Below are 27387 nucleotides of genomic sequence, written 5' to 3'. Positions count from 1 at the left end.
ATAAATAAATAAATAAATAAATAAATAAATAAATAAATCTTTAAGAAAAGAAGAAAAGGAAAGAAAGGAAGGAAGGAGAAAGACCTATTTTAAAGAAGGATTTGACCAGATTTGGCAACTTTAAAACTGAAATCATTCTTAAATGTTATTGGGAAATTTTAGAGGGCCTTTCAAATAGGCATCTTCCCTATAATATTGTCAATAAGATAAATGAAAATAACATAAAATTATGTTCACATTCCGTTTAATTTGTGAGTGAAGAGACAGCTTATATTTGCTTCATACTATTTGAGTCACTTGTATATAAACTTTTAATAGAACGCTAACTTCTACTGTCTTTTCTCTCTACTCACATGTCTACAGTGTGGATGGCATTTAGAAAGCTAACTTATGGCATATAAGTCAGTGACTATATCATCAAAACCTAGCCATAATAGCTATAGCTAGACTTAACCATTAGAGATCTATTTGAAATTAAATACATGGTTCACAAAAATGACAGTTTTGGACAATTTACCTATTTTTTTCTCTATGTCTGTCCTAAAGGGGTAATGTGTACCACTGCTACTTAAAATGTTTATGTATTGTTCCAGTGTTTATTACCTTATGACACATTTATACCAAGGGTATGATATAAATGTATCATAGGTTAGATGTTGAGTTTCATAAACTAACTTCAGATTTGCCTATGTTCAAACTTCTTGTTGATCTTCGTGCCATCTCCTGCCATGTGTGCTTCCTGAGAATTAGATGGATATATGGTTAATAATTCCCAGGGTCACCCTGGCTATCCTAATCCCCCATCCCTTCTATATCCTTGCCTACCAAAGAATGTCCGTTTTAATGTTGACCTGTCACTAAGATCTGGTATCAGTCTCTTTATGTCAAAGCCAGTGTAATTCAGATATATTCTCAAATAGACCAAAAAAAAAAAAAAGAAAGAAAGAAAAGAAAAGAGAAAAGAAAAGAAAAGAAAGAAAAGAAAAGAAAAAGAAAAGAAAAAAAAAGAGAGAAAGAAAAGAAAAGAGAAAAGAAAAGAAAAGAAAAGAAAAGAAAAGAAAGAAAAGAAAAAAAGAAAAGAAAAGAAAAGGAAAGGAAAGAAAGAAAAGAAAGAAAAAAGACCCTTTAATAATATGCTTCATATGGCAGGGACCTTCCTGGTCCCAGAAGTATTCAGCCTGCATCATCTGTTGATTGAAAAGTTTGTAAAAGGAAAGTCAAGGGGGAAAAGGAAGTTCTAATTCTCCCTGTACCAGAATTAAATCTAAATGATGTGGAATGTATTTAACTATAATTTATGCAGTTATTTTTTTATGAGTAAATATGCTTAAATCTTGTGCTTAAATTAAGTGGCTTATTCTACATTGATGCCCTTGGCATCAGTCCTCTACTTAAAGTCTGGCCAACTTTGTTGTTTTTTTAAAAATTACATTTTAGAGGCACTAATCAAGATTTGGCCCAGAATATCTGGGTTGATTTATCTCAGGAATTCACATGAATGTGTTGATTTTCAGAGATTGTTATGCAATGAGGAAAAAAAAAAAGAATGAAAATGCAAAAAGAACAAGGTAAGAAAGAGCAAAGCTCAACATAACTCAAAGAGCAAAGGAACTTGCTTGAAAGAAATTTTGCAGAGACATGATTTTAAAACTTTTTTTGCCTGATATACATTTGGTTACCACCCAATATTTTTATACATCTATAATGCAACTTTTTATTTACAAAGCTATTTTTTAAACTTCTAGAATTATTTCTATATTTAAATGGTTTGCTCTAATTTCCTATGGATATGAGCAGCCTATCTGATTTGGAGATTTATATCTCTGCAAGGACCCTGTCATAAAATTATTATTAGTATCTACTATTTTTGAAATAGCTCATAAAATAAGCTTGGCTCTGCGCTGTGTCTAGGATGGTTCCTCAATGTGGTGTTTGTTGTGATGCAGTTAGTTAGCCCTTCTCAGGTCCCTTATCTGGGCTACTCCACTGGGAGCTGATTATTACTTCCTAGTAAGTCCTCATTCAAGGACTTTCACATACATTCACATATATTATTAGCATCAATGAGACTGGGGAATCATTGGTAACTATTTAGGATCAATAAAAAAAAAAAAAAAAGTGCATTTCTTTCCATTCTGCCAGAGTTGTATTCACAAGCTGTAATTAGAAAGTAATTTGGCAAACTTGTCAGTGAAAATCTCTTCTACACAGAGAAAACCCAGGATCATTACATCCACCTGGTAAACAACTGGAGCCCTCTTGCATTATTTATGGGTTGGGTCTTATTTCTAAGCACAATTAGGTCTCTTGGTAACTAGCTTTCACTCACATTAAGCTTTTTCTTTTTCATTTCTACATGATTTGTTCTTACTTTTACCATTTTTTTTCATTAATAGTATAGGAAAAAAATCACTCCTCTAAGCATTTCAATCTGCCAAACACATACTCAGTCAGACACTGTTGCCGTGAGGTAAACCATGTTAATATTACTCAACTTAATAAATAATGTCTTAGATTTCCTTGAATTCTTTGTTTACATATAATCCAGCAGTTTTCACTGCACCAAGGCATTGATCTTCTGTTTCCTCTAATGAACTTCTATGTGCACATTTTAGATCTAGTAATTTATTTCACTGATTATTCAAATGAAAATACATGGTCTTGCATGCTGAAGGGTAATCTGCAGACCAAGAGAATTCCTTTTCTTTTGTGCATCCTGAATAATAAGGGAGTTTCATTCCTCTTCAAGAAAATGAAGATGAGCAACTACATTTGGAATTCTATTAGATTTACTTCAGGGCTGCATCAGTAACATTCCATTTACATAGTCATATATGCATAACAGAGATATCCATGTCCTTTTAGCTCAGACCAATGTTATCTATTCTCTTTCATTCCAGGAACCTTGATTATTCTCCTCTTTAAAACATAGTTCAAAATTCAGCCTACATGAAAACATTCTAAAATTGACTTTACTTATTCAACCGATTAATTTTTTAATTTAAATTTATGGGAAGTTTCAAAGAGACGCAAAAATAAGAAGACTAATATAATGACCCCTGGTAGTGTAGTCTTCGTTCACTCAGCTTCAATAGTTTTTAACATGTTGCCATTCTTCGGCATCAGCTACTCCTCAAGCACTTAACAAAAATTTTGCTGGGGTATTTTAAAGCAAGTCTCTGATAAGATGTAAATCAGCCATAAATACTTTAATTTTTTAACATAACAATAGTAGGATTATAACGCTAAACAAAATTAACAATAACTCTTCAATGTCATCTATATTCACACCATGTGTGAATTTTCCCCTATCACCTCAAAAATGTTCACTATTAATTTGTTCAACCCAGGATTCATAAAGGTCTTCACATTGCATTGGTTAGAATATTTGTTGAGTCACTTCTAGTCTGACAATTCTAGCTCCCTCTTCCAGAGCACTTATTTGTTGAAGAAACTCTCTTACTCATCTTCCCATCATTCCCTCAATGTTGCTAGGCTGAGCTTTCCTAGCCTAATTCAGATGTAACCCACAAGGCAGCCACATGGATGTCTCCCAGGCTTTCAGCCTGCTGGAAGCAAGCCGATCCCTGACACTTAAGTAAAAATTGCTGTGCCTCATATAAGTAAAATAAAATTATAAATAAAATAAACATAATCAATGTAGACTTAAAACATAATCAATGTAACTTAAAATAATTATTTTGGTATTTACTGACCTAAGAAGCTTTCAGAGTGAATGAGGTAGATGGGCTGCATGGGTTTTTGGACCGTCTTGTCAACAAGACCTCAACCCAAAGAAGAATTTGCGTAATCACTATAAACCTTTCACCTGTAAATATAGATACACTTGTCTGGGTATTTGTAGCTTTCTGGTGTTCTAGGAAACCATGCTTAGTATGATGTATCTTTTCTATGGTTAAAACCATCCTGTTTTCTGTATCTTAGAAATGATTTTAAAGGTTTATAAAGTTGAGAGACCAGATGGTTTCCTCTCCAAACATTTATATCTTCCTCACCCTAATAGCAGGAAGTTCATTTCTGCTTGAAATGAAGTTGCATTTCTGTTCTTGAATTGTTGTGTTTCCTCTAAGTCAGAATAGAAACAAGTTGAGATGTATGACAAATTTTCAATATATTGTACAAATACTGCTGTTGTTATTGTTTAGATAACATTATATGAGTAATTCTTTCAGAATACACTGTCTGAAATCTCAGATAAGGGCAGCAAAATGCTGAGTGGGTTTCTGAGAACAGATATGGGAAATTTACATTTTTTTTTCTTTTCTACTAATTGAAATACTTAAGTTATATAGGGAAAAGGGCTTCACATTTATGCAAATAGTGCAAATCTGCACAAAATTAGCTTGTTTCTGAAATTATGTTGGTGGTGGTTTTACTTTATTTTGGTTTTTTGGTGTCAATCTTAATGTGAAATAAAATTTGCAAGAGAACCTTAGGAAGAGAGCCTTAAAGGAGAACCTAAGGCAATTTTATTTAGTTTCTCAAAAGATTTATATTCAAATAACTGTTTCAGAGAGTCAAATTGAAGAGTAGATAGTAGTTTTATTTCAAAGAACCCAAATTTAGTTTTGTATCTTTTATTATGAACAGTGTGACCCCTTTCACAGCTTAGAGTTCTGATATGGTCAAATCTCTTATTTTCCAAGCTAATCATTCTTCAGATTCCTCCATTTCCTGATACATAAATCATCTAATATCTCCCTCTTTGTCAGTCCTTCCTCTTGAGCTTCCTTGGGACAACTTTGCCCACAGACTATCAGAGATTACTAAATTTACATGGTATCAAACTGCAAAATCAAAATCATGACTATACCACCTCATGGGGAGTCCTCCAGCACCAATCCATAGATAACATTCTTCCAAACTATGTGGATACTCTTTTGATTCACTGATTGTGCAAGTCCCCTGGAGCTCCACTTTTAGAACTCCCTTAGTTCACTCCCATAGGCTCAGCCATTGTTTCCCAACCTTGACACAGTGCCAGGGTGACTGAGTATCAAAACAGTTTCACTCTTAGTACCAAATTTCAGCCTGACCCTTCCTTGTGCCTTGACTACTCAAGCTAATGGGTCTTAAATGTACATGAGGAACATCTAAGCAGTTGGGGGCGGGGGGTGGGGGGGGACGTGGAGAAACAAACATATTCTTTGACCCCATATGCAGAAATCTCATGCAGGAACTCTAGAATGAATCCAAGAATTTTCAATTTTAACAGTTTTCCAGGTGTTTCTGATGCAAGTGGAAATACATCACCTGCTAGGGTGGTGGTCTTGATCCACTGTTGCATATTTGAATCACCAAGGACCTTTTAAAAGGATGCTAATGCCCAGGACCTTGTCCTAGACTGATAAATCAGAATGTTTGAGTTTGGTGAGGGGACGGATATGTCTCAGACACCATCCAGGTGATTGTAATCCGCAGCCCGGTTTGGGAACTGCTGCTAGACCAGTACGATAAATACGGAACACCAGACAGCATCTCTTCTGAGTGATGAGCATCTGGTAGGGGAATTTGTTGCTATCTCCTGTCACATAACTTTCATAACCACCACTACTGTTCACACTACCAGGTTTCCATGGACCCCTGTCCTCTTTGTAAAAATTGGCCCTTTCAGTGTTGTGCACATAAATGAAGAGGTATCTTTAGCTAAAAACTAGATGAATACTCACCTACATTTGCACTATTAGACAATTTTACTGCACCAGTTGTGACAAGTTGTATTCACCTACACAGGGAAAGTCTTCCTTTGTGAAAATTGTTACATTCTTTTAGACACCCCATCACACAGCCCTACTACTAGGTGTTAAGTTTTAGTATACAGATCTGGAGACTGATGTCTAACCTGGGACCCTATATACCCTACCTCTAATTTAGGATCAAAATATCAGGCTCCTTCACCTTGGTTTCATGATGAATAGAATTCTGAGCAGGAAAGAGCCCAAGTTCCAGCTTAGACTATAAAGCTAAAAGGGCCACATAAATCAGTCTGACTGAGGCCATGTAAGCTAGTTCAAGGAAGATTTTTAGGACCAAGGTCTAAATGTTTTGTCTTCTTCCTCAATAAATGAATAAATTATTTTTAAAACCGTGGGAGAAAATGTCAGAAAGGGGACTGTAAAACATCACTTGCTCTTTTTCTTTGAAACTTGATACCTTAAAGCAATTTTACAACTATGCTCAATAAGCAATAAAAATATGACATGATTTTTAAAAATCCAGTAGAACAATATCTTGGGGGAAATAGTACATATGAATTAAAATTATTTGAACATTTTTTAGAAATGTTTCCAACATTTTTGGAAATGTTGATTATGATATGATAGATTAAGGTGCTAAAAGTTTTTGTTTTTATTTTTAAATTCATGGTTGATATTTGTGCATGTGAAGAACTTACAGACAGAGCTGAAAGGGAGACTTTCACATAGTCCCCTCTCTCCCCATTAATCACTCCAAAACCATCCCAACAAACTTCCAATGTAGTTAAATAACATGCTTTCCATGCAAATGCAGCTGCAAGATGAGTTCCATAAGCATCCCCTTCTCAATCAAACTTTCCATTTGCTGCCACTAAGACCCTTGTATATAGAAATCCTAGAGCATCCAATGATAATATTAAAGGTATGTGTTATCTCCCAGTACCTCTATGAATAGTGTGGTTTCAACATAAACTGTTATCAGAACTCAGTGTTGTCTCTTAAATAATTAATTTCTAAATAAGGACTTGAAATCTTTAATAGCATCTAATAAAAACTGCTAAATGCTGTGTGTGTGTGTAACTGTGTGCTTTTCTGTGTCACAAAAACCACTGAGGGTTATCTGTTATTGAAAAAAAAAAAAACCTTGCAGGATCAAAAAATTATTAATTAAAAAAAAACCCTACAGGGTCAATTTAATGACTACTGTGATTATTAGAAACACTCCTCCCAGATTTGCTGCAAATAAAGAGTTAAAAGATGATTCCTCTGACTTCATAAGAAAATATTAGGTTAATTCTGAAATTGGAGAATAATTATAGACATTCAAATTTGTTTTAAACAGCTCTGTGTTTTTCCTTTAGCTATTACTTGTCGAAAGCAAGATGGAGGACAGGCTGGCATCCATGAATGCCTCTGGTATGCAGGCCCTGTGCCAGCCCTCACCCAGGCCTGCCAGATCCCATGCCAAGATGACTGTCAGTTTACCAGCTGGTCCAAGTTTTCTTCCTGCAACGGAGACTGTGGTGCAGTTAGGACCAGAAAACGCACTATTGTTGGTAAGAATAATTGGGTTGTGAAAACCAACACTGTCAACTTAGAAAACACATTAAAAGTTAGACCAAGAGAGTTCTGATAATATCTTTAGAAAATGCATGGCTATGCTTTATTGCTGGTATACTGATACTTAATTTGCCAGTGGATTCACATGTGTATTTTAATGTAAGTTGGCAGTGACAGACACGTTACGTACTTCTAGTAGAAAGAAAAAGTAACCTTGAAAATTGTGCTGGCTCCCTATACAATAGGTAGATGATTTTTTTTTTTTTTTTTTTTTTGTTTAAACATACACTTCTGGTGGATTGCCTACGGACTGTGAGGTACTTGGAGAACAAAAGAAAAGGTTGTCACCTCATTTTCTTAAACTATTCTCACTGTCACAGCCTCAGATTATCCTTCATCTCCTAGAAGAGGGATATGACACTAATTTTGTATCTGAAAAGTACATTTTAAAAGGCAGTCACAATGACAAAAAGCAGTAATATAATGAGCAAGACCAGGAGCTATCATACTGAACTAAACCTGGTGCATTCAAAAATATTGTCAGTGGCAGAAAGAAACCTAAAAATATTGGTGCCAGTAGACTCTTTAGAATTTAAAAGATATAAAATTAACCACCTGTCATAATGAAATCTCTTGAAAACTATATAAGACACGTTCTGAAAGTTAGAAATAAATATATGTAAAACATATACAATTAATTGTGTGTGATATAACTAAATAGTATTATGATACGTGATATAATAAATATATAATAGAAACGTGATTCAATTAAAATGATACATTATTTTTCAAGCACATATTACTGTTATGTTCATTTTTTTATTTTAAAAGGGAATTTGTTTCGATTTATATACAGACTATTTCTAGTGCTTTTTTTCTGACACTAAATATCTTCACTGTGACGCTGTGACTATGTACTACACTAATCACCATGGATGTCAAAATAATTATTCTTCAGAAATAATGAAAGATCAAAGACATAATCAGGAAAGTAAATATAAAAAATATCATTTTCTAAATTGTAATCCTATATAACCATGTCATCTATCTGGAATTAATAAAAAGCTGTATAGTCCTGGACAGCAACTCTCTCTCTCCATTTCATATTTTTGCACTTATAAATGAGAGATTCATGCAGTTACCTTAAACTCCCCTATTCAGTGAAAGCACGTGATCATTTGAAAGGATTTTAATCATTCGAAGAGTATAAAATTCAGCATAACAGTTAATGCCTTTTGCAAAATGGTAATTTTAAAATGCGAAAATAAGAAAAATTTCAATATGCAAAGCACCCAGTACTAATAAAGCCTACAGAGAAAACAGTATAGTGAGAAAATAGCATTCATTTTAAGTTACTGTTGAATATGGTTAAAAATGGAGAAAAGAAGCTTAGGAAAGGAGGAAAACTAGGGATGAAGTGAGTAACGATATTTTCCAACTCAAATTTCTCCACAGGAAAAAGTAAAAAGAAGGAAAAATGTAAAAATTCTCATTTGTACCCCCTGATTGAGACTCAGTACTGTCCTTGTGACAAGTATAATGCACAGCCTGTGGGGAACTGGTCAGACTGCATTTTACCAGAGGGGAAAGTGGAAGTGTTGCTTGGAGTGAAAACACAAGGAGATACCAAGGAATGTGGTCAAGGATATCGTTACCAAGCAATGGCATGCTACGACCAAAATGGCAGGCTCGTGGAAACATCCAGATGTAACAGTCATGGTAATTAATTTTCTTCAGTGTCATATGTTTGCTATCTTTGGAGGTGGAGGTTAAATGAACATGGATCAGAATGGAGGGAAATGAAGGTTCATAGACTGTGCTCTAAATGGAACATTTTGGGGGCATCAGGCAGGATATTCAGTGGCATTTGTCTTGTCTAGAAGTTGGCAACTAAATCCCAAAGTTGGTGGCAAAAAAGCCTTACAGGTAGACAAAAATAGTGCCAGAACCCTCCCTTGGTACTGATCAAGAGTCTGTCAAATAGGCCCAACAATCCCCCCACGAGAGAGGGAAGAGGAGAGGAGATTTGAATTTAATCTGAAAATAAAGTTATAAACTAGACAGTCTTCTAATAACGAAATTGGCAAGATTTGCAATATGTCTGAAATGTCATTAAGTGGCAGAGAGAAAAGACTGAAAGGTAGAATTGGTGAAAACACAAATATCTTATTTATTTCCCATTGTGTTGAAATTAGCAAAAAAAAGGGGGGGGGCAAGAGGAGGTGGGGAGAAAAAGAAAAGAAAAATGCACATACTCTTAGATGTGCCCACTTTAGGTTTCTAAACCAAACACAGTGATAAAAATTGAATTGCCAGAAGTTTGTGAAGAGTGGCCATCTTTGATCAGAGTATGTTATAAACTCTTTGGTTGTGAATCTTAATATACTAGTCCTTAAGCAACAGTTTCCATTATTCTTTTATTTTAATACATCTATCCTTTTGTATCAGACTGAGATTAGTTTACAGTGGGTCAGCCTGAATCATAGATGCCATATTTGTGAATACTGGACAATGATTCTCCTACCTTCTTTGTGGAGGTGACCTTAGAAAGATGTGTTAAGTTGCTAGGAGGGAGGGATGTGGCAATTACCCTCCAACTTTGTTGAAAAGGCTTCTGCTGTTGGAACAGTGCTCCTCCAGTTTATTATATGGTTCAGAAAACAATGTGAACTAATAAGACCACCTCGATTTATAAACCATCGACGGATTATCAATGACACATATATTGGAATCTCTTAAACCTTTCCTCGTAAAGTCCCCAAAATCCATTTCCCTTTTTTCCCCACCTTATCTCATAATTTCTTTTATCAAAGTCTAGTGATAATAGCCCCAAAGACTCCATAATATTGAAGCTTTATTTTTTTTTAAGATTTTATTTATTTATTCATAAGAGACAGAGAGAGAGAGAGAGAGAGAAGCAGAGAGACAGGCAGAGGGAGAAGCAGGCTCCATGCAGGGAGCCCGACATGGGACTCGATTCCGGGTCTCCAGAATCACACCCTGGGCCGAAGGCAGGCGCTAAACTGTTGAGCCACCTGGGCTGCCTGAAGTTGTAGCTATAAGGTTAATATATTCAGGTTAATGTATTTCTAACTAAAGATATTCAATGCATTTAGAACAATAACTACAAAAGAAAAAAGAATTTGATTTTTATAATAAGTATGCTTTGAGAAATAGGTGTAAGAGTAACTGGATATTTTATTCTTTGTATCAATAACATTAATGCTATGAATTAGAGACCAGGGAAAATGCAAATGCACTTGCCATACTGAGATGATATGATGATGTAGAAGATCATAATTAGTCATTAAAATGTAAAATTGAAGATCACTTTTAAATATACATTTCTCCTGGAATGTAACTTTCAAGAGTTTGCTCATATTTTAAATTGTTATGCCTAGTGAATCACCAAGATAATCATGTGTTTTTACCATAACCTTTGAGTTTTCAGAATGACTGTTGTATATTCTCACTTTTATTCCGATCTGTTAATTACATGCAAGAGAGTGTCAGTAAACCACTTAACAGTCAATCTTATTTTTAGGGAAAAAAAACCTTAAAATATCCTGTGAATTTCAGAGATGTTTGATCACTTAACAAAAGTAAAGTACAAAAATAATAAAAATTGACTAAAGGCAGTAGACTCCCCACCTTAGCATTGTCAGCCCAAAGCACAAAGAATGCAGTACTGTATTCTAGAAGAAAAGCACATATGTTTAAAAGATAGATTCCTGATAGCACTAAACTTCATAGGTATTGTGGAAGAATATAAGACTCAGAACTAAGTAAATTAGTTCCTTGTGTCTGTCCAGCATGATTTCTTGCTCATTAAATCTAACCTATGGTAGATGTCCAATGGGATATTTTAGTATTTACCAATACATTTACTCAAAGTGATGTCTGAGGAAATTGAATCTCTGTTGCCTGATTTCTTTGGAAATTACTACTTTGCCTATCTATGTTCTGTAAATTCTGCTGGCGTTGGTGGAATACTCTAACTTTGGTGTTCTACCCAAGGCACACTCCAAATTACAGCCTCTATGACCACTGCCTTCTCAGCCAAACTGACTTTCCAAATGGATGGTGGAAAAGTGGCTTTCACAAAAATGACTCTTTCTGCTTTCAGCTTAGACATAGAATTGATCGCCACATGTATGCAGTGCAAAGATGCTAATCCCCTGTTCGATAGTGGCCTTAGGGCATTTCTATTTTATCTGTGTTGTCTGTCTGTGGATCATATTATAGTTATTACACTGATAAAATAGTTTGACTTTCACCAGTTTAATTCTATTATTTTAGGCCATTTCCCATGTGCACACCATTTTTTAAATGTCTTAACCTTAAGGCACAGTTCTATTATGTCTGAAATTCTTTGTAATAGTGAACTTTGTACCGAAGAATGATATATCTGTTACTGGGCTCAGATTCCTGGAGCTAGCAAAAGTAGAAACAAGGCTGGACCCCAAATTTAAAGGTACAGGCAAGGCTTTATTGGGGCATCAGCTGCAGCCAAAGGAAGACATGGTCTCAACAAAGTGTCAGACTGGCTCTCAGAACAACAGCCAGGGGCTGAGGTGGGAAAGGAGTAATGGTTAAGCATGTAAGGGCTATGAATTCCTGGGAAGTGGACGTACAGATGTGGTTGATAGAACATGCTTCGTTGTGCATTGTATGTTTCATTTGCATGTTAAGTCTCCACCTCTGGACATGTTTTCTAGCATTAAAATGAGAGGAAAAGCTGATAAAAGGTCAAATTTGGTGGCCCGTCCTATCTCAGATGAGTTTGAATCAGTCTGGGCTTGCATTTTGGCCCCTGTTTGTGAGAAAAGCTATAATAATGTCCAGCAAGGAGCTTCCCAGGTGCATAGGGGCTTGTTCCCAATGTCCCTGATTATCCCATAGCAATACTCCAAAAATCAGATCTTAAAGTTTACCTTGGGAGTCACATAAATGTTAACCCATCTGATGACATTGTATTAGATGTAATTCTTACTGAAATATAAATATATTTGGGGGCATTTATCTATCCCAAGAACATAACACAGAATATGCTTATTTACTTTTGTTGTGGACTCTTGATAGTGTCACTGTAGCAGCAGATTTAAAATCATTCAAAAACCAAATTACACATGTTCTACTCACTACTGGGAACACTCTAATCTTAATTCATTATTTCATTAGAAATTTGAGTGATTGCAAAGAACCAGGGACTTCTCAATTTAATTATTTAAGATTTTACAGAGCAAGAGAAAGAATTTCTAGAACTTTCTAAAATCATTGTTATCAGTTACTCTTTAATAATACTCTTAAAGTGGGCAGCCTGGGTGGCTCAGCAGTTTTGCGCCACCTTCAGCCCAGGGTGTGATCCTGGACACCCAGGATCCAGTCCCACATCAGGCTCCCTGCATGGAGCCTGCTTCTCCATCTGCCTGTGTCTCTTCCTCTCTCTCTGTGGGTCTCTCATGAATAAATAAATAAAATCTAAAAAAAAAAAAAAATCTTAGAGATAACCTAACCTATGTAAAATTCATGTATGCATGTTTTCCATTCAAACATAAGTGATAAAATCTTATCATGCTGCCCCTCAACCATACCCCTCTTTCCCAAACCCCATTATCCTGCTCTATGTTTTGTATTTTTAAAGCATGTGTCATGCTATAACCATACCATATAACTTACTTGTTATATTTATTTATGTTTTATCTCCTGTACAAGAATTTTACAGATTGCACAAGATTGATGAGGGTATCTTGGGCTACTTTGTTCACTGATGTATCTCTAGCACCTAGAATGAGTAGGTGTTCAATATTTGTAGGATGAAAAGATGAGTGAAACACTGGAAAGGATTTTTGTGGTTGTATTTGATCCACAGTCAGGCTTGGATTACTTTTTTCCAGACACTATTCTTTTTTCTGTGTCACGTTTCTGGGAAATTACCAAATAGATTATTGAGAACAACTAAGATCTTTGGAATAGAGCTCTTCATGTGACAAACTTTCTTTATGGTATTCATCAAATATTTGTGCTTTTTTTCTACCTACTAAATAGAAGAAATAGAAGAAATAATAGTCACATACCTATTCCACTGAATTAGTCCAGTGATATCAGTATTAAGTCTTCTTATTGCCATTCAAAGCTTATTGTTCAGAATTGCCTGATTTGTACAACACTAGGTTTGGACAACATCTTAATCTTGGTTTATATTAGTCATTGTGACAACTTATTTAACTCTTTGTTTTCACTTATCTTTTCCTTGAGAAATAAGAAACAACATTTCTATTTGAGTTATGTGGAAGTGATACTTGGAAGGTGAAATGGATAAAAATGTAAAAATGCCAGGTGCTCAAGTCTTGAGCTCTAAGAGCTACATAATTCCTTCCAGACACTTCTCTTCAATCTTTACCCTCAATCTTTACTCTCTTCAATCTTTGCTTTTAAGTTTATCATTGCTATGTCATAGGCAGTTTAAGCCATAATGCACTATCAGTAAATATTCTAAAACTCAGTTATATTTGTGATATTTTATTATTCATTAATATCAACTTAGCAGAAATGATTGTTCTTCAGGAGCCTGTGACATACAATGTATTTAAAATACATTGCTCTCCTGTTGCTTAAAAGTAATATATTGCTATTTATATCTATCAAATACCTGGTAACATGTAGAGACTATGAAGAAACTTAACAATCAGCTATTAGGGTAAATTACTTTATCACCAAATGTTTTCCTAAAGCTCCAGATAGCAAATATTTTAGGCTCTGTGGACCAAAAGGTCTCTGTCACAAGTACCCAACTCTGCAGTTATAGCCTGAAAGCATGATACAGTGTGTGAGTGGATGGCACAACTGTGTTCCAATAAAACGTTGTCTACAAAAACAGGCTGCCAGCCAGCGTTGTCATTTACCAACCGAGAGCTAACTCCTTGCTACACAAAATGTGGTCTAGAGACCAGCAGAATAGACCTCACAGGAAAACCACTGGAAATGCAATTCAACCCACATTACAGACCTACTTAGTCAGAATCTGCATTTTGACAAGATCCCCAGAGCATTCTATTACAGGTTTATTTTCTTTTTAATTTACATTCATTCATTTATTTTTAAGTAAGTTCTATGCTCATTGTGGGGCTCGAACTCAGAACCCTGCAATCAAGACTCACATGCTCTACTGACTGAGCCAGCCAGGGGCCCCACACAATTTAAGGATTACTTTACTGGAACTTGCAGCCCCTCATAGGGTTTGGTAGGAACGTGACCTTATATCTTTGTAGGAAAGGCCTTTGGAGATCACCCCATAGAGAAACATAATATGCTGCCTTGGGCAAGATAATCAACACCTCCCACACCATAGTTCACCAGTTATGGGGAAGAGAACATTAGAATTTTTTTTTCAATGTACAAGGATGAGTCTTTATAAGGTGAATGTCTATTTAGATATGATTTTGAAAACTGAATGAGTCTATAGGGCCCTCTGGAAAGGATATTGGCAATTTAGTGATTGCCAGTGCTCAATTTACAAATAGATTTTAGTTCAAGTGCAGGTACTTTTAAGACATGTTTGAAACTCAGGGTACATCTGATAAAAATAAGTATGAATATGGAGAGAGTAGATTCTGAGGATAACCTACAGAACCACTCAACCGTAATATAACTAGAACATATTACTTTTGTAATAAGATTCTATAGAAGGGTATAGAAGTTTAATATTAGAGGTTAATTAGAAACAAAATTGAATGAGAAATTTTTTCCTTATCATGGTGGATGCTTGTATTTGAGGAAGAACATGTTTAATTAAACCAGGCAGAGAAGGCAATAAATAGAGTCTTGTAAACAAACTGAAATGGAGTGCTATGTTCTCTGAAAAGTTTTTTCAGTTGATCGTATTTATTTAATATCTAATTCATTTCAGAATTTAAATCTTCCATTTGGCAGCACAGGTAAAACTGGTATTACTTTTGCAGTTACCATTCACAATTGAAATCTTTTTCCTTTTAAATGTAAAAGAGAGGCAGGGTTTAAGAGACAGACTTTTCCTGAGGTAATAGGTCCAAGTTTAAAGAGCCAGGGAAAGAAGGAAAGGGCCACTGTGGATACTGAGTACAAAAAGAAAGCTATAGCCTAGGGTCAAATTTAAATAAGGTGTGGAGACAGCATTGTTCTCCAACAGGCTCCCTGAAGGAGTACCTTGGAGGTGATGAGGGAGAGACTTTCATTGGAAAATTTCCAGCAGCTACCATTCATGTCTTGTGTGATGGGAAAACATCTGGTGTTATTAGTTCTGTGTGCCCCATGTCCTGAAGACTTCAACTCATCCATTACTTAATAACATGGTTTTCAAACTGGGCTCCATGGAGCCCCTCAGGCCAGGCTGTCAAACACAGCTTCCAATAAATCCCGTAAACTTATTGGGCTTTCTCCTCAGCTTTTTAGAAAAAAGTGTTCTGCTGCTTAAAATAAATTTAACTACCAAAAATAGTTCATTATTTGCAACAATTAAAAACAAAAGAATTTTGATCTTTACCTTAATCAATGACTTCTGCCATTATATTTTACTCCACATCGTTTCTATAGGTCTCTGGCCCCATATTCCCCCTAATTCATTAAAGAAGTCATAACACTAATTTTCAATGAATGATTAGAGAGTGATAACCTTGCTGATATCTATGGCAATTTTATTGATTTAACCATAGAGTCGTTCATTCTTTATGTTACAAAGTTTCATAATTCATAAAGACACAAAATGACCTCTGTGAATCCACATATAGATTCTTATTGTATTAGTAAAACCCTGTGAATCCAAAATAGTTTTAAAGTTCTGTACCCCATTAATCTAGTCTCATTCCTACAGTGTGGGTCTTTTTCTACTTTAAACCATCATCAAATAGTCATGTAATGAACAAGACTTGAGTAAGGAATTTTTTTATACATTCATGAAGAAGGCATTATGTATTACACATAAGCCCTATCTGTGGGCTCAAAAAGGAACCTGAGAGCACACGAACAAATTTTATGGGCATTTAAAAATTAAATTTTAAAGAAAAATCTTTACTTGCATTTACCCTCCACATTTAGCCCATTTCTTCATAGTTACATTGAAATCCAATTTTGCTCTTACAGGAAATTTTAGTTAATTTGCATAAAAACAACATTGACTCCCCTTATGGTCTTTTTAAATAGCCGTTAAAAAAAAAAAAAAAAAAAAAAAAACCTCAAGGTATTTATTCACATAACAGTTTCCCCACCTTTTGCCATAGGCTTGACCTTTAAAGCCTTAAAACTTTAAATATAATTTAAGAAAAAGAAAATCTCTTAAGTTTAGGACATTTAGAGGTTTTTTAATTTGTTTATCCACTTTTGCATTTTTTTTTCCATATCCAGAAATGGACGTGAAAAGTCCCTGTGTTTACGTATTAGAACTCTGTACAACTCAAAGCATGAATCCAAGATTAATGCATTATAATTACAACCTATCTGAATGGTTTATTTCTTACTGGTCCAGTGAGATGCTATAGAGAAAAATTAGTATAGGAATGCACTATCCAAGTCATTCTTCTGGAGATTCACAGCAAAAAAGGAAAGCCCAGGGTAAAGAAACCTATTTAATATAAATGCAATAATTTTCCAACTTGATCACAGAAATGTTTTTTGTTGTTGTTGTTGTTAAAATTAAGTTTAATGCTTATTAGAATAAAAAATACTTATTAGAACCCAACAAACTAATGTTTAAAGATCATCTTTGGAAATAATTCTAAGGTAATATATGGTTCTCACTGACTGTAAGAAAAAGTCTTTAGCATTGGATCAAGCTAAAAATAAATCACTCTAAGTTCTAGAATTAATTTATTTCCCATTACTTCATAGTCTCTACATTCCATCAAATATATTTACATTGCTGACAAAGCCTTATTCCCAAAGTGAGCTTTTTAGCACCTCTTATTTTTAGCACAGTATATATTAAAATTATAAATGTTAAATCTAGGGAGATGGTCCATACAAGCTTTAATATATGTAATTATTCCCAAAGTTTTATTTTGGTTGAATAAGTAAACTATAGATACATGTGCCTATGTAAGTAAGTTATTTACTTTTTTAAATGTAAAGGTATGTCTGAAAGTGCAGTGTAATTCTGGTGTTAGGTTGAACTCCACCAGCTAAGGGCTCAATCCTCTTCAAGACTGCTTGCACTTCAGACTTCAGCTGCAAGTTCTTGGCTTCCCAGGCCACCCTTACTATTGACATGCTGCCTGCAGATTTGGAGGTTCCCAGTACCCCTCCGGTTTACTTGAACAGCTCAGAGAACTTAGGAGAACACTATACAGTTGACCGTCGAACAACATAAGTTTAATTGTGTGGGTCCCCTTGTACACAGATTTGTTTTCATAGATACAGTACTATAAGTGTATTTTCTTTTCCTTATGATTTTCTTAACATTTTCTTCTGGTCAAGCTTACTTTACTGTAGGAACACAAAATATAACGTATACAATATACAAAATATGTGTTGATCAACTGTTTATGTTATCCATAAGATTTCTGGTCAACAATAGGCTATTAATAGTTAGGTTTTGTGGGAGTCAAAGTTACACAAAAATTTTCAGCTGCACAGGGAGTCAGTTCCCATAACCACCATGCTGTTGAGGTCAACTGAACTTATAGAGTCTTATTTTAGCAAAGAGATACAAATCAGAAGTAGCCAGGGGCACCTGGATGCCTCAGTCAGTTAAGCATCTGACTCTTGATTTCAGCTCAGGTCATGATCTCAGCATTGTGAGACTGAGCCCTATCTTGGGCTCCGCACTGGGTGTAGAGCCTGCTCAAGATTCTCTCTCTCCTTCTCCCTCTGTCTCTCTCCTCACCTCTTAAAAAAAAATAAAATAAAAGTAGCTGAAATAAGAAATAAATGGGAAATGTCTGGGAAGGTCCCAAACTCAAGTCTTCTATGTTCTGTCCCCATGGAGCCAGAAGGCATTGCCCTCTCTACATATTAAGGTGTACTATCTGCCAGAGAGCTCACCTGAGCTTTTGGTATCCAGAGTTTTTATTGGGGTTTCATTACATAGACATGATTAATTGACTCATTGGGTACATGGTCGAGTTCAATCTTTTTCCCTTTTGCCCCCAGAGATTGGGTGGATATCATGTGGCTTAAAGCCCCAACCCTCTAAACTTGTTCTTTGAGGTGTGACCAGTCCAACCTCCTGAGACAGCTCTTTAACATAAACTCACTTGTAGTCCAAGAAACCACCAAGAATAGGAAAGTTCAGGAAATATCAGGACTTGGAGGCTACCTCCCTGAAATCAAAAAAGAACATCCAAAGCCCTTATTATACTAACAGAAAGCTTTAGAGTTGGCAATAAGAAATGACCTTGATAATAAACTTGTGCATAGCTGTGCCTAAGTGAATCTGAATGTGCCTAGTCATGTAACTCCCAGTATTAGAATAATAACAGCAACAGAAATTCACAGCCATTGACACATGAAATTTCCTGAGAAAAATCTGTAAGTACCTGGCAGATATGAAGAGATAGGTCTTCATATGTATATAAAACAAATAAATATAAATAAAGTTAAAATAGTGTTTCATTGTAGTTACATTTTCCTGAATACTTCACTATGAAAATTTTAATTGCCCAAGATTGGTTCATAACTTTGCATACATTGAATATATAGATTTGGATTGAATATTTGATGATAGGAATTTGGCTTTTATGTAGTAATTTGGTTTTCCAGGACTAAGTTATCAGTCCTCAATATGTAATTATAAAGAATATCCTATTCATTTGAGAATTTTTTAATGATTTAATATTTTTAAACCCATGAAGACAATAATATAGTTCTAGCTAATTTTTCTCATTCCTGATTACAGTTATGTGCATAGAATATACATTAAAGTAGGAGAGATTTTTGAGGTTGTTTTTGAGATTAATCCAAAAGTTTCAGATAGAGTGCCAGAGTTGCTCATTCACAGAGCTGTAAATCAGAACCAAGCAATATTTTCCATGTGCTTTTAAAATGAATTCTTTATCAGCAGTGCACCTTTCAACAACACAATATAACAACTGTGAAGGTTGTTGAAAGCTGCATTATCTGTGCATTCATAATTCAAATGGAAGAGGTGATTGGATGTATCTCAAAAGCAATATGTCCTCCAGTTGCCACTTTAAGCCCGCTAGTGTTCTGGTTTTTTTCAACCTGCAGGAACAGTCAGAACAGATATGGGATACAAAAAATATGATCAGAAGTCAGGAGTTTGATTTTCCATGTGTCAAATTTAGTGTTGAACTGCTAAAAGTTTTAACACCCTAATTGTGAAGTCATTTGTTTTATTTCAGCATTCCTCACAAGGTATAAATTGCTAGAAGATGCCAGCAGTTTATTTAGCCTTAAAACACATGAAATGTTTCTGTCTTCCCATCCCCTATGATTGGTGTTAATTGCCCTCAAAAATGATCTTAGCAGAGAAGGCAAGGGAATGGTTATCTAGCAATTTACTAGTAGCATTAAGGATTTTAATTGTGCTAGATAAACATGACAGGCAATTATTGAGTGTTGTTACACATTGGAAAATAAAAATGGAATGCTGAGCATTATACTCTTTTGCAGTTTTGTCTTTATGTCAGTGCCTAATTTATATCTTTTAACAATTTAATAGGTTGAATTTTATTTGAGAGATGTTTTCTGGAATATGCTATTGGAAGATTAGTCATAAAAGTTTTATATCTGCTTACTTAGTAATACAATGTGAATCAGTCTGTAGTCATACATGTTAAATCTCACTAATGCCATAATCTTCCAACAGATAAAATGGAAAGAAAGAATTTCCATTTATCTGTTACTTTGTGAAGCAGTGACATGAATGATTGTGTGATTCTACTTGTCATCATTTTGAAGGTGGGAAAATGCAATTCTTCTAGAAATATTTCAATAATTTATTACCTTTGTAGCAAGAGATAAAGAAGGCACTATATCATAATAAAGGGGACAAATCAAAAATAATATCTGACAATTATGAATATTTATGCACCCAATATGGGAGCACCCAAATATACAAAACAATAACAAACATAAAGGAACTCACGGATAATAAAATAGTAATTGTAGGGGACTTTAAGACCCACGTACATCAATGGACAGATCATCAAAGGGGAAATTAATAAGAAAACAGTGGCTTTGAATGACACACTGGACCAGATGGACTTAACAGATATATTCAGAACATTTCATCCTAAAACAGGAGAATACACATTTTTCCAGTGCATATGAAACATTCTCTAGAATAGATCACATATTAATTAACAAAGCAGGCCTCAATGAGTACAAAAATGTTGAAGTCATACCATGCATCTTTCTGACCACAATGCTAGGAAACTGGAAATCAATCACAAAAAAAAAAATCTGGAAATTCCATAAATGCATGGAGGTTAAACAACATGCTAGTAAACAATGAATAGGTCAACCAGGAAACCAAAGAAGAAATTTAAAAAGTTCACAGAAACAAATGAAAATGAAAACACAATGGTCCAAAATATTTGGGACACAGCAAAAGTGGTTCTAATAGGGAGGCCTACTTAAGAAGCAAGAAAAATATCAAATAGGGGCACCTAGATGGCTCAGTCCGGTAAGCATCTACCTTCAGCTCACATCATGATCCCAGGGTCCTTCGATCAAGCCCAACATCATGCTCCCTGCTCAGCAGCCAGCCTGCTTCTCCCTCTCCTTCTGCCACTCCACCTGCTTGTGCTTTCTCATGTGCAGTCTCACAAATAAATAAATAAATAAAATAAAATAACTCAAATAAACAACCTGGCCTTATACTTAAAGGAACTAGAAAAAGAGCAACGCAAAGCCTAAAGCCAACCAAAGGAAGGAAATAATAAAGTTTGGAGCAGAAATAAATGATATAGAGGGAAGCGTGGATGGCTCAGCAGTTGAGCATCTGCATTTGACTCAGGGCATGATGCCCGAATTCAGGGGATCGAGTCCCACATTTGGCTCCCCGTGGGGAGTCTGCTTCTCCCTCTGCCTGTGTCTCTGCCTCTCTCTGTGTGTTTCTCATGAATAAAAACATAAAATCTTTAAAAAAAATTATATAGAAACTAAAAACCAAAACAAAACAAACCCACGATGGAACAGATCAATGAAACCAGGAGCTGGTTCTTTGAAAAAAATTACTAAAATTGATACATCTGTAGCCAAAATTATCAAAAAGAAAAGAGAAAGGACTCAAATAAAATCACAAATGAGAGAAATAACAATCAACACCACAGAAGTACAGTTATAAGAGAATATTATGAAAAACTATATGCCACCAAATTGGACAGCCTGGAAGAAATGAATAAATTCCTAGAGACATATAAAACTGAAGCAGGAAGAAATAGAAAACCTGAACAGACCAATAATCAGCAAAAAAATTGAATCAGTAATCAAAAAACTCTCAACAAACAAAAGTCCAGGAGCAGCTGGTTTCACAGACAAATTCTACAGAACTTTTAAAGAAGAATTAATAGCTATTCTTCTCAAACTATTCCAAAAAATAGAAAATGAAGGAAAACTTCCCAACTCATTCTATGAGGCCAGCATTATTACCCTGATACTTAAACCAAAGACCACTAAAAAGAGAACTATAGGCCAATATCTCTGATGAACATGGATGCAAAAATTCTCAATTAAATACTAGCAAACTGAATCCAAAAATACGTTAAAAAAATAATTCACCACAATCAAGTGAGATTTATTCCTGGGGTGCATGGGTGGTTCAATATTTGCAAATCAACCTGATACACTGCATTAATAAAAGAAAGGAAAAGAACTATATGGTCCTCTCAATAGATGCAGAAAAAAGCATTTGGCAAAGTACAATATGCATTCGTGATAAAAAAAAAAAAAAACCCTCAACAAAGTGGAGATAGGGCCTTAACATAATAAGGGCCATATATGAAAAACCTACAGTTTCATATCTTCCTCAGTGGGGAAAAACTGAGAGCTTTTTGTCTATGGTCAGAAACAAGACAAGGATGTCCACTCCTACTATGGTTACTTAACATAGTACTGGAAGCCCTAGTCTCAGCAGTCAGACAATAAAAAGAACTAAGAGACATTCACATTGGCAAGAAACAAGTCAAATTTTTACTGTTTGGAGGTGACATGATAGTCTATATAGAAAACCTGAAACTTTACCAAAAACTGCTAGAACTGATACACAAATTGAGTAATGTCACAGCATACAAAATCAACATACAGAAATCTATTGCATTTCTATACACCAATAATGAAGCAGCAGAAAGAGAAATTAAGGAGTCGATCCCATTTACAATTGCACCAAAAACCATAAGATACCTAGGAATAAACCTAACCAAAGAGGCAAAAGACATATACCCTGAATACTATAAAACTCTAGTGAAGGAAATTGAAGATGACACAAAGAAACGGAAAGATGTTCCCTACTTATGGATTGGAGGAACAAATATTATGAAAATGTCTATACTTTCCAAAGCAGTCTACACGTTTAATGCAATGCCTAACAAAATATGAATAGTATTTTTCACAGAACTATAACAAATAATCCTAAAATTTGTATGGGACCATAAAAGACCCTGAATAGCCAAAGCAACCTTGAAAAAGAAGAGCAAAGCTGGAGACATCACAATTCCGGACTTCAAGTTATATTGCACAGCTCTAGTGATCAAAACAGTGTGGTACTGACACAAAAATAGGCACATAGTTCAATAGAACAGAACAGAAAACTCAGAAATGAACCACAAATATATGGTCAACTAATCTTCCATAAAACAGGAAAGAATATCCAATGAGAAAAAGTCTCTTCAGCAAATGGTGTTGGGAAATCTGGACAGCAACATGCAAAAGAATGAAACTGGACTATTTTCTTACACTATACACAAAACAAATTCAAAGTGGGTTAAAGACCTAAATGTAAGACCTGAAACCATAAAAATCTTAGAGGAGGGCACAGACAGTAACCTCTTTGACACCAGCCATAGCAGCTTCTTTCTAGATAGGTCTCATAAGGCAAAGGAAACAAAAGCAAAAATGAACTATTGGGACTACATCAAAATAAAAAGCTTCTGCACAGTGAAGGAAACAACAAAACTAAAAGGTAATCTATGGAATGGAAGAAAATATTTGCAAATGACATAAGTGATAAGGATTAAAGTCCAAAATATATAAAGAACTTATAAAAGTCAACACCCCCTAAAAAACAATAATCCAATTAAAAAGTGGGCAGGAGAGGGATGCCTGGGTGTCTCAGTTGGTTGGATTTCAGCTAGGGTCGTGGTCTTAGAGTTATGGGATCAGGCTCCACATTGGGATCTGTGCTAGGTGTGGAGCCTGCTTGGAATTCTCTCTCTCCTTCTCCCCTTTCCTCTCAACCCCCTCCCCCCGCAAAAAAAAAGTGGGCAGAAGACATAAATAGACATTTTTCAAAAGGAGACATACATAAAGGTGGCCAATAGACATATGAAAAGATGCTCAGTATCAATGATCATCAGGGAAATACAAATCAAAATTACAGTGAGATCTCACCTCATACCTGTCAGAATTGCTAAAATCAATAACACAAGCAACAAGTGTTGGCGAGGATGTAGAGAAAAAAGGAACCCTCTTGCCCAGTTGATGGGAATGCAAACTGGTGCAACCACTTTGAAAAATAGTATGGAGATTCCTCAAAAACTTAAAAATAGAACTATCCTGCAATCCAGCAATTGTACCACTAGGTATTTACCCAAGGAATACAAAAATCAAAGGGACATATGCACCTCAGTGTTTATAGCAACATTATTCACAATAGCCATATTATGGAAACCTCCCAAGTATCCACTGACTGATGAATGGATAAAAAAAGATGTAGTTTACACACAACCACACACACACATGCACATGCACGCACGGGTATATTACTCAGCTATGAAAAAGAAATGAGATCTTGCAAAGGCCTGGATGGAGCTAGAGAGGATTATGCTAAATGAAATAAGTCAGGCAGAGAAAGACAAATGTCATATGATTTCAATCACATTTAGAATTTAAGAAATGAAACAAATGAATGATGGGATAAAAGAGAGAAAGAGAGAGAGAAGCAAACCAAGAAACAGACCTTTAACTATAGAGAACAAACTGATGGTTTGTTCTACCAGAGGAGAGGTTTGTGGGGGGACTGGTTAAATAGGTGATTGGGCTCAAGGAGTACACTAGTTGTGATGAGTACTGGGTGATGTATGGAAGTGTTGAATCACTATATCGTACACTTGAATTACACTGTATGTTAATGAACTGGAATTTAAATAAAAACCTTAAAAAATAAAATAGTAAAATAATTACCTCTGAAATACTAGTGTCCTTTGCCAAAGCTATTGATGACATTTGGAAATAATTGGGATGTTTAAAATATATATACTTTTTTGCAAGCATTAAGTAGTTTGGCCACAGAATGCCATTGATTTGAAATGCCGTTGACTTTAGACATTTCTACAGCTTGATTCAGTTTCATAAACTATTACTTTGAAATACAAAATGAATTATTACTGACCTTTTCAAGGGTTACATTTTTAAGTATCCTACTGGTTTAGATAAATTCATTTTCTAAACTACTGTATGAAAAGAAAATGGGATTTGAAATTTGTTTCAGCTCAAAATAGTGAGATGGGCTTGTTTTCCCACCTCAAACCATAATAAAGTCAAAGTATAAGATGTAAGTAGACTCTACCGTGTATTTGAAGAAGTTATGCTTTTCAAAATTTTGGTAAACACTGCCATAAGGTACCTCAGTCCTTTGAACTTTTCTCTACATCATTATCAATAGCCCAGAAGCCTTCTAAATGCCAGAAGTACATTCAAAACTTAGCATGGACATCTCTTTTCTATCTTCAGTGTTCCACGACTGACAAAGACCCACCTCTGCCCTCTTGGTTACCTGAGACTATTTTATACACTTCTAAAAATTCTTTCATTGCATCCTGCTCTTCATGCCAAATTTGCAATCCTATCTTTAATAAAAACAACAGGGTTACTTGAGTGGCTCAGTTGGTGAAGCATCTGACTCTCAATTTCGGTTCAGGTCGTGATCTTAGGGTAGTAAGATCGAGTGCCATATCAGGCTCCATGTTCGGTGTGGAGTCTGTCTCTCCTTCTCCCTCTGCTCCTCATCCTTACTTGTGCTCTCACTCTCTCAAATAAATAAATAAAGTCTTTTAAAAACCAACTTTTTATATACTTTACTTAGAATTAGATAATATAATATGCATATCTTCTGATGCATCAAATTTACTCCTAGGAATACTCCCAGCAAAAGTGCATACATATGTTCACCAAAAGGCATATTCTAGAATGTTCATAGCAATATTGTTAGCAATAGCTCCGCATTGGAAAATATACACAATTCATCATAAACAAATAAGGATGAAAAAATAAGCCATAATATATTTATACCACAGAATTCTATATGTTAATTAGAATGGTCTTCAACAGCATGCAACAATATGGATGAATCTCACACCACATTTTAGAATGAACGAAAGCTTGCACACATGAGTAAACACTGTATGATTCCATTTACATGAAGTTTTTTAAAAGTACAACAGTTCTGCATTGTGAGAAATCAGGATAGTGGTTGCACATATGGGAAGGGATAGTGATTGGAAGGGGGAACAAAAGAGGGCTCTGTGTTCATGTGTGTATTCAATGAACTTCATACTTATGAAATTGCACAAAAGATGCACTTTTGTGTATGGAGACTAAAACAGCTGATGTGTATCTTTGGCAGAAACACAGGAGATAATATATATAAAGATAAGCTATAAATCTACTTCTCATCCAGATTCTACTGGTTCTGCCTGTGTCTTATGACAGCATTCCCTAATTTCTGTTTTACACACTTATCCATGCATAAATGAGTACATGTTTGACTGGTGAAACCTGAATAAACTCAGTAGATTATATCAATCTCAGTATCTTGATTGAAATTATACTGTAGTTGACTATTGTAAGAAACTGGGGTAAGTAGACAGTGGACCTCTCCATTATTTCTTACAATTATATGTGAATCCAAAATTACCTTGAAAAAATAATTTCAATAAAGAAAGAGGGACTGCTGAATAAACACAATATATTAAATTTCCAAAAGTGAGACCCTATCCCAAGTGAACTGTATCATGATGTTTGGGGTTGCTGGAAACCTGTACTTTTAGCATGTGTTCTAGGTAATTGATGAAAAGGCAAGGCTAGGAAATATTGTGTAATAACTGGCTAGCTTTTTAACACTTCTTAACAGAATATTTTGGTCACAAGCTTATAGGTTAAATTTGTCATATTGGTTTTTAGGTGGTCTTGTTTCACAATAATAAAATAAATCAGTGTTTGCTGATTCTCTTATGAATCTGCCTACAATAAAAAGAATGAAATCCTTAGGAATAAATTTAACAAAAGAAGTTCAAGATGTATCCACAAAACTACATTGAAAGAAATTACAGACCTAAATAAATGGAAAGTATTCCCATGTATCTGAATTGTTAAGGTGGCAAATTGATCGAGCTCTTCAACACAATTCCTATCAAAATCCTAGCTGCCATTCTGAGTGAAAATTGACAAGCTGATTCTAAAATTACCTTAGATTTTGCATATGGAAATGCAAGGGACCCAAAAAAGCTAAAATTATCTTGAAAAATAAGAACAAAGTAGGACTCACGCATCCTGACTTCAAACCTTACTACAAAGTTACAGTACTCAAGATGGTGTGGTATTGGCATAACGATCAATGGAATGACATTTAGAATCCAGATATTAACTTTTACATTTGTGGTCAACTGATTTTCAGCAAAATAATTCAATGTATAAAAAATAGTATTTTCAACAAATGGGCCTGGTATAACTTGATAATCACATACAAATGAATGAAGTTGGACCCCCTTACAACTTTTACCATATACAAATATTAAGTGAATCACATACCTGAATGTGAGAGTTAAAACTGTAAAATCCCTAGAAGAAAACATAGGTGCAAATCTGAATTACCTCAGATTGGGTAATGGTTTCCTAGATGTGACATCAGAGCCCAAGCTCCCAAAGAAAAAAAAAATAGGTAAATTGGGCTCATTGACAG

At 35.0% G+C, this 27387-nt stretch overlaps 1 protein-coding gene across 1 annotated transcript in view; it reads left to right on the top strand.

Moving 5' to 3' along the window:
- Positions 1–27387, top strand: part of THSD7A (thrombospondin type 1 domain containing 7A) — a 428255-nt gene that overhangs the window by 358127 nt on the left and 42741 nt on the right. Inside the window, exons 12-13 of the mRNA XM_025471202.3 lie at positions 7079–7273; positions 8733–8996. Coding sequence (XP_025326987.3) covers positions 7079–7273; positions 8733–8996 — 459 coding nt within the window. The remainder of the gene's footprint in view (positions 1–7078; positions 7274–8732; positions 8997–27387) is intronic.

This window comes from Canis lupus, chromosome 14 (genome assembly GCF_003254725.2).
Source record: "Canis lupus dingo isolate Sandy chromosome 14, ASM325472v2, whole genome shotgun sequence".
NCBI classification, from domain to species: domain Eukaryota; kingdom Metazoa; phylum Chordata; class Mammalia; order Carnivora; family Canidae; genus Canis; species Canis lupus.
This window is presented reverse-complemented; position numbering and strand designations above follow the sequence as displayed.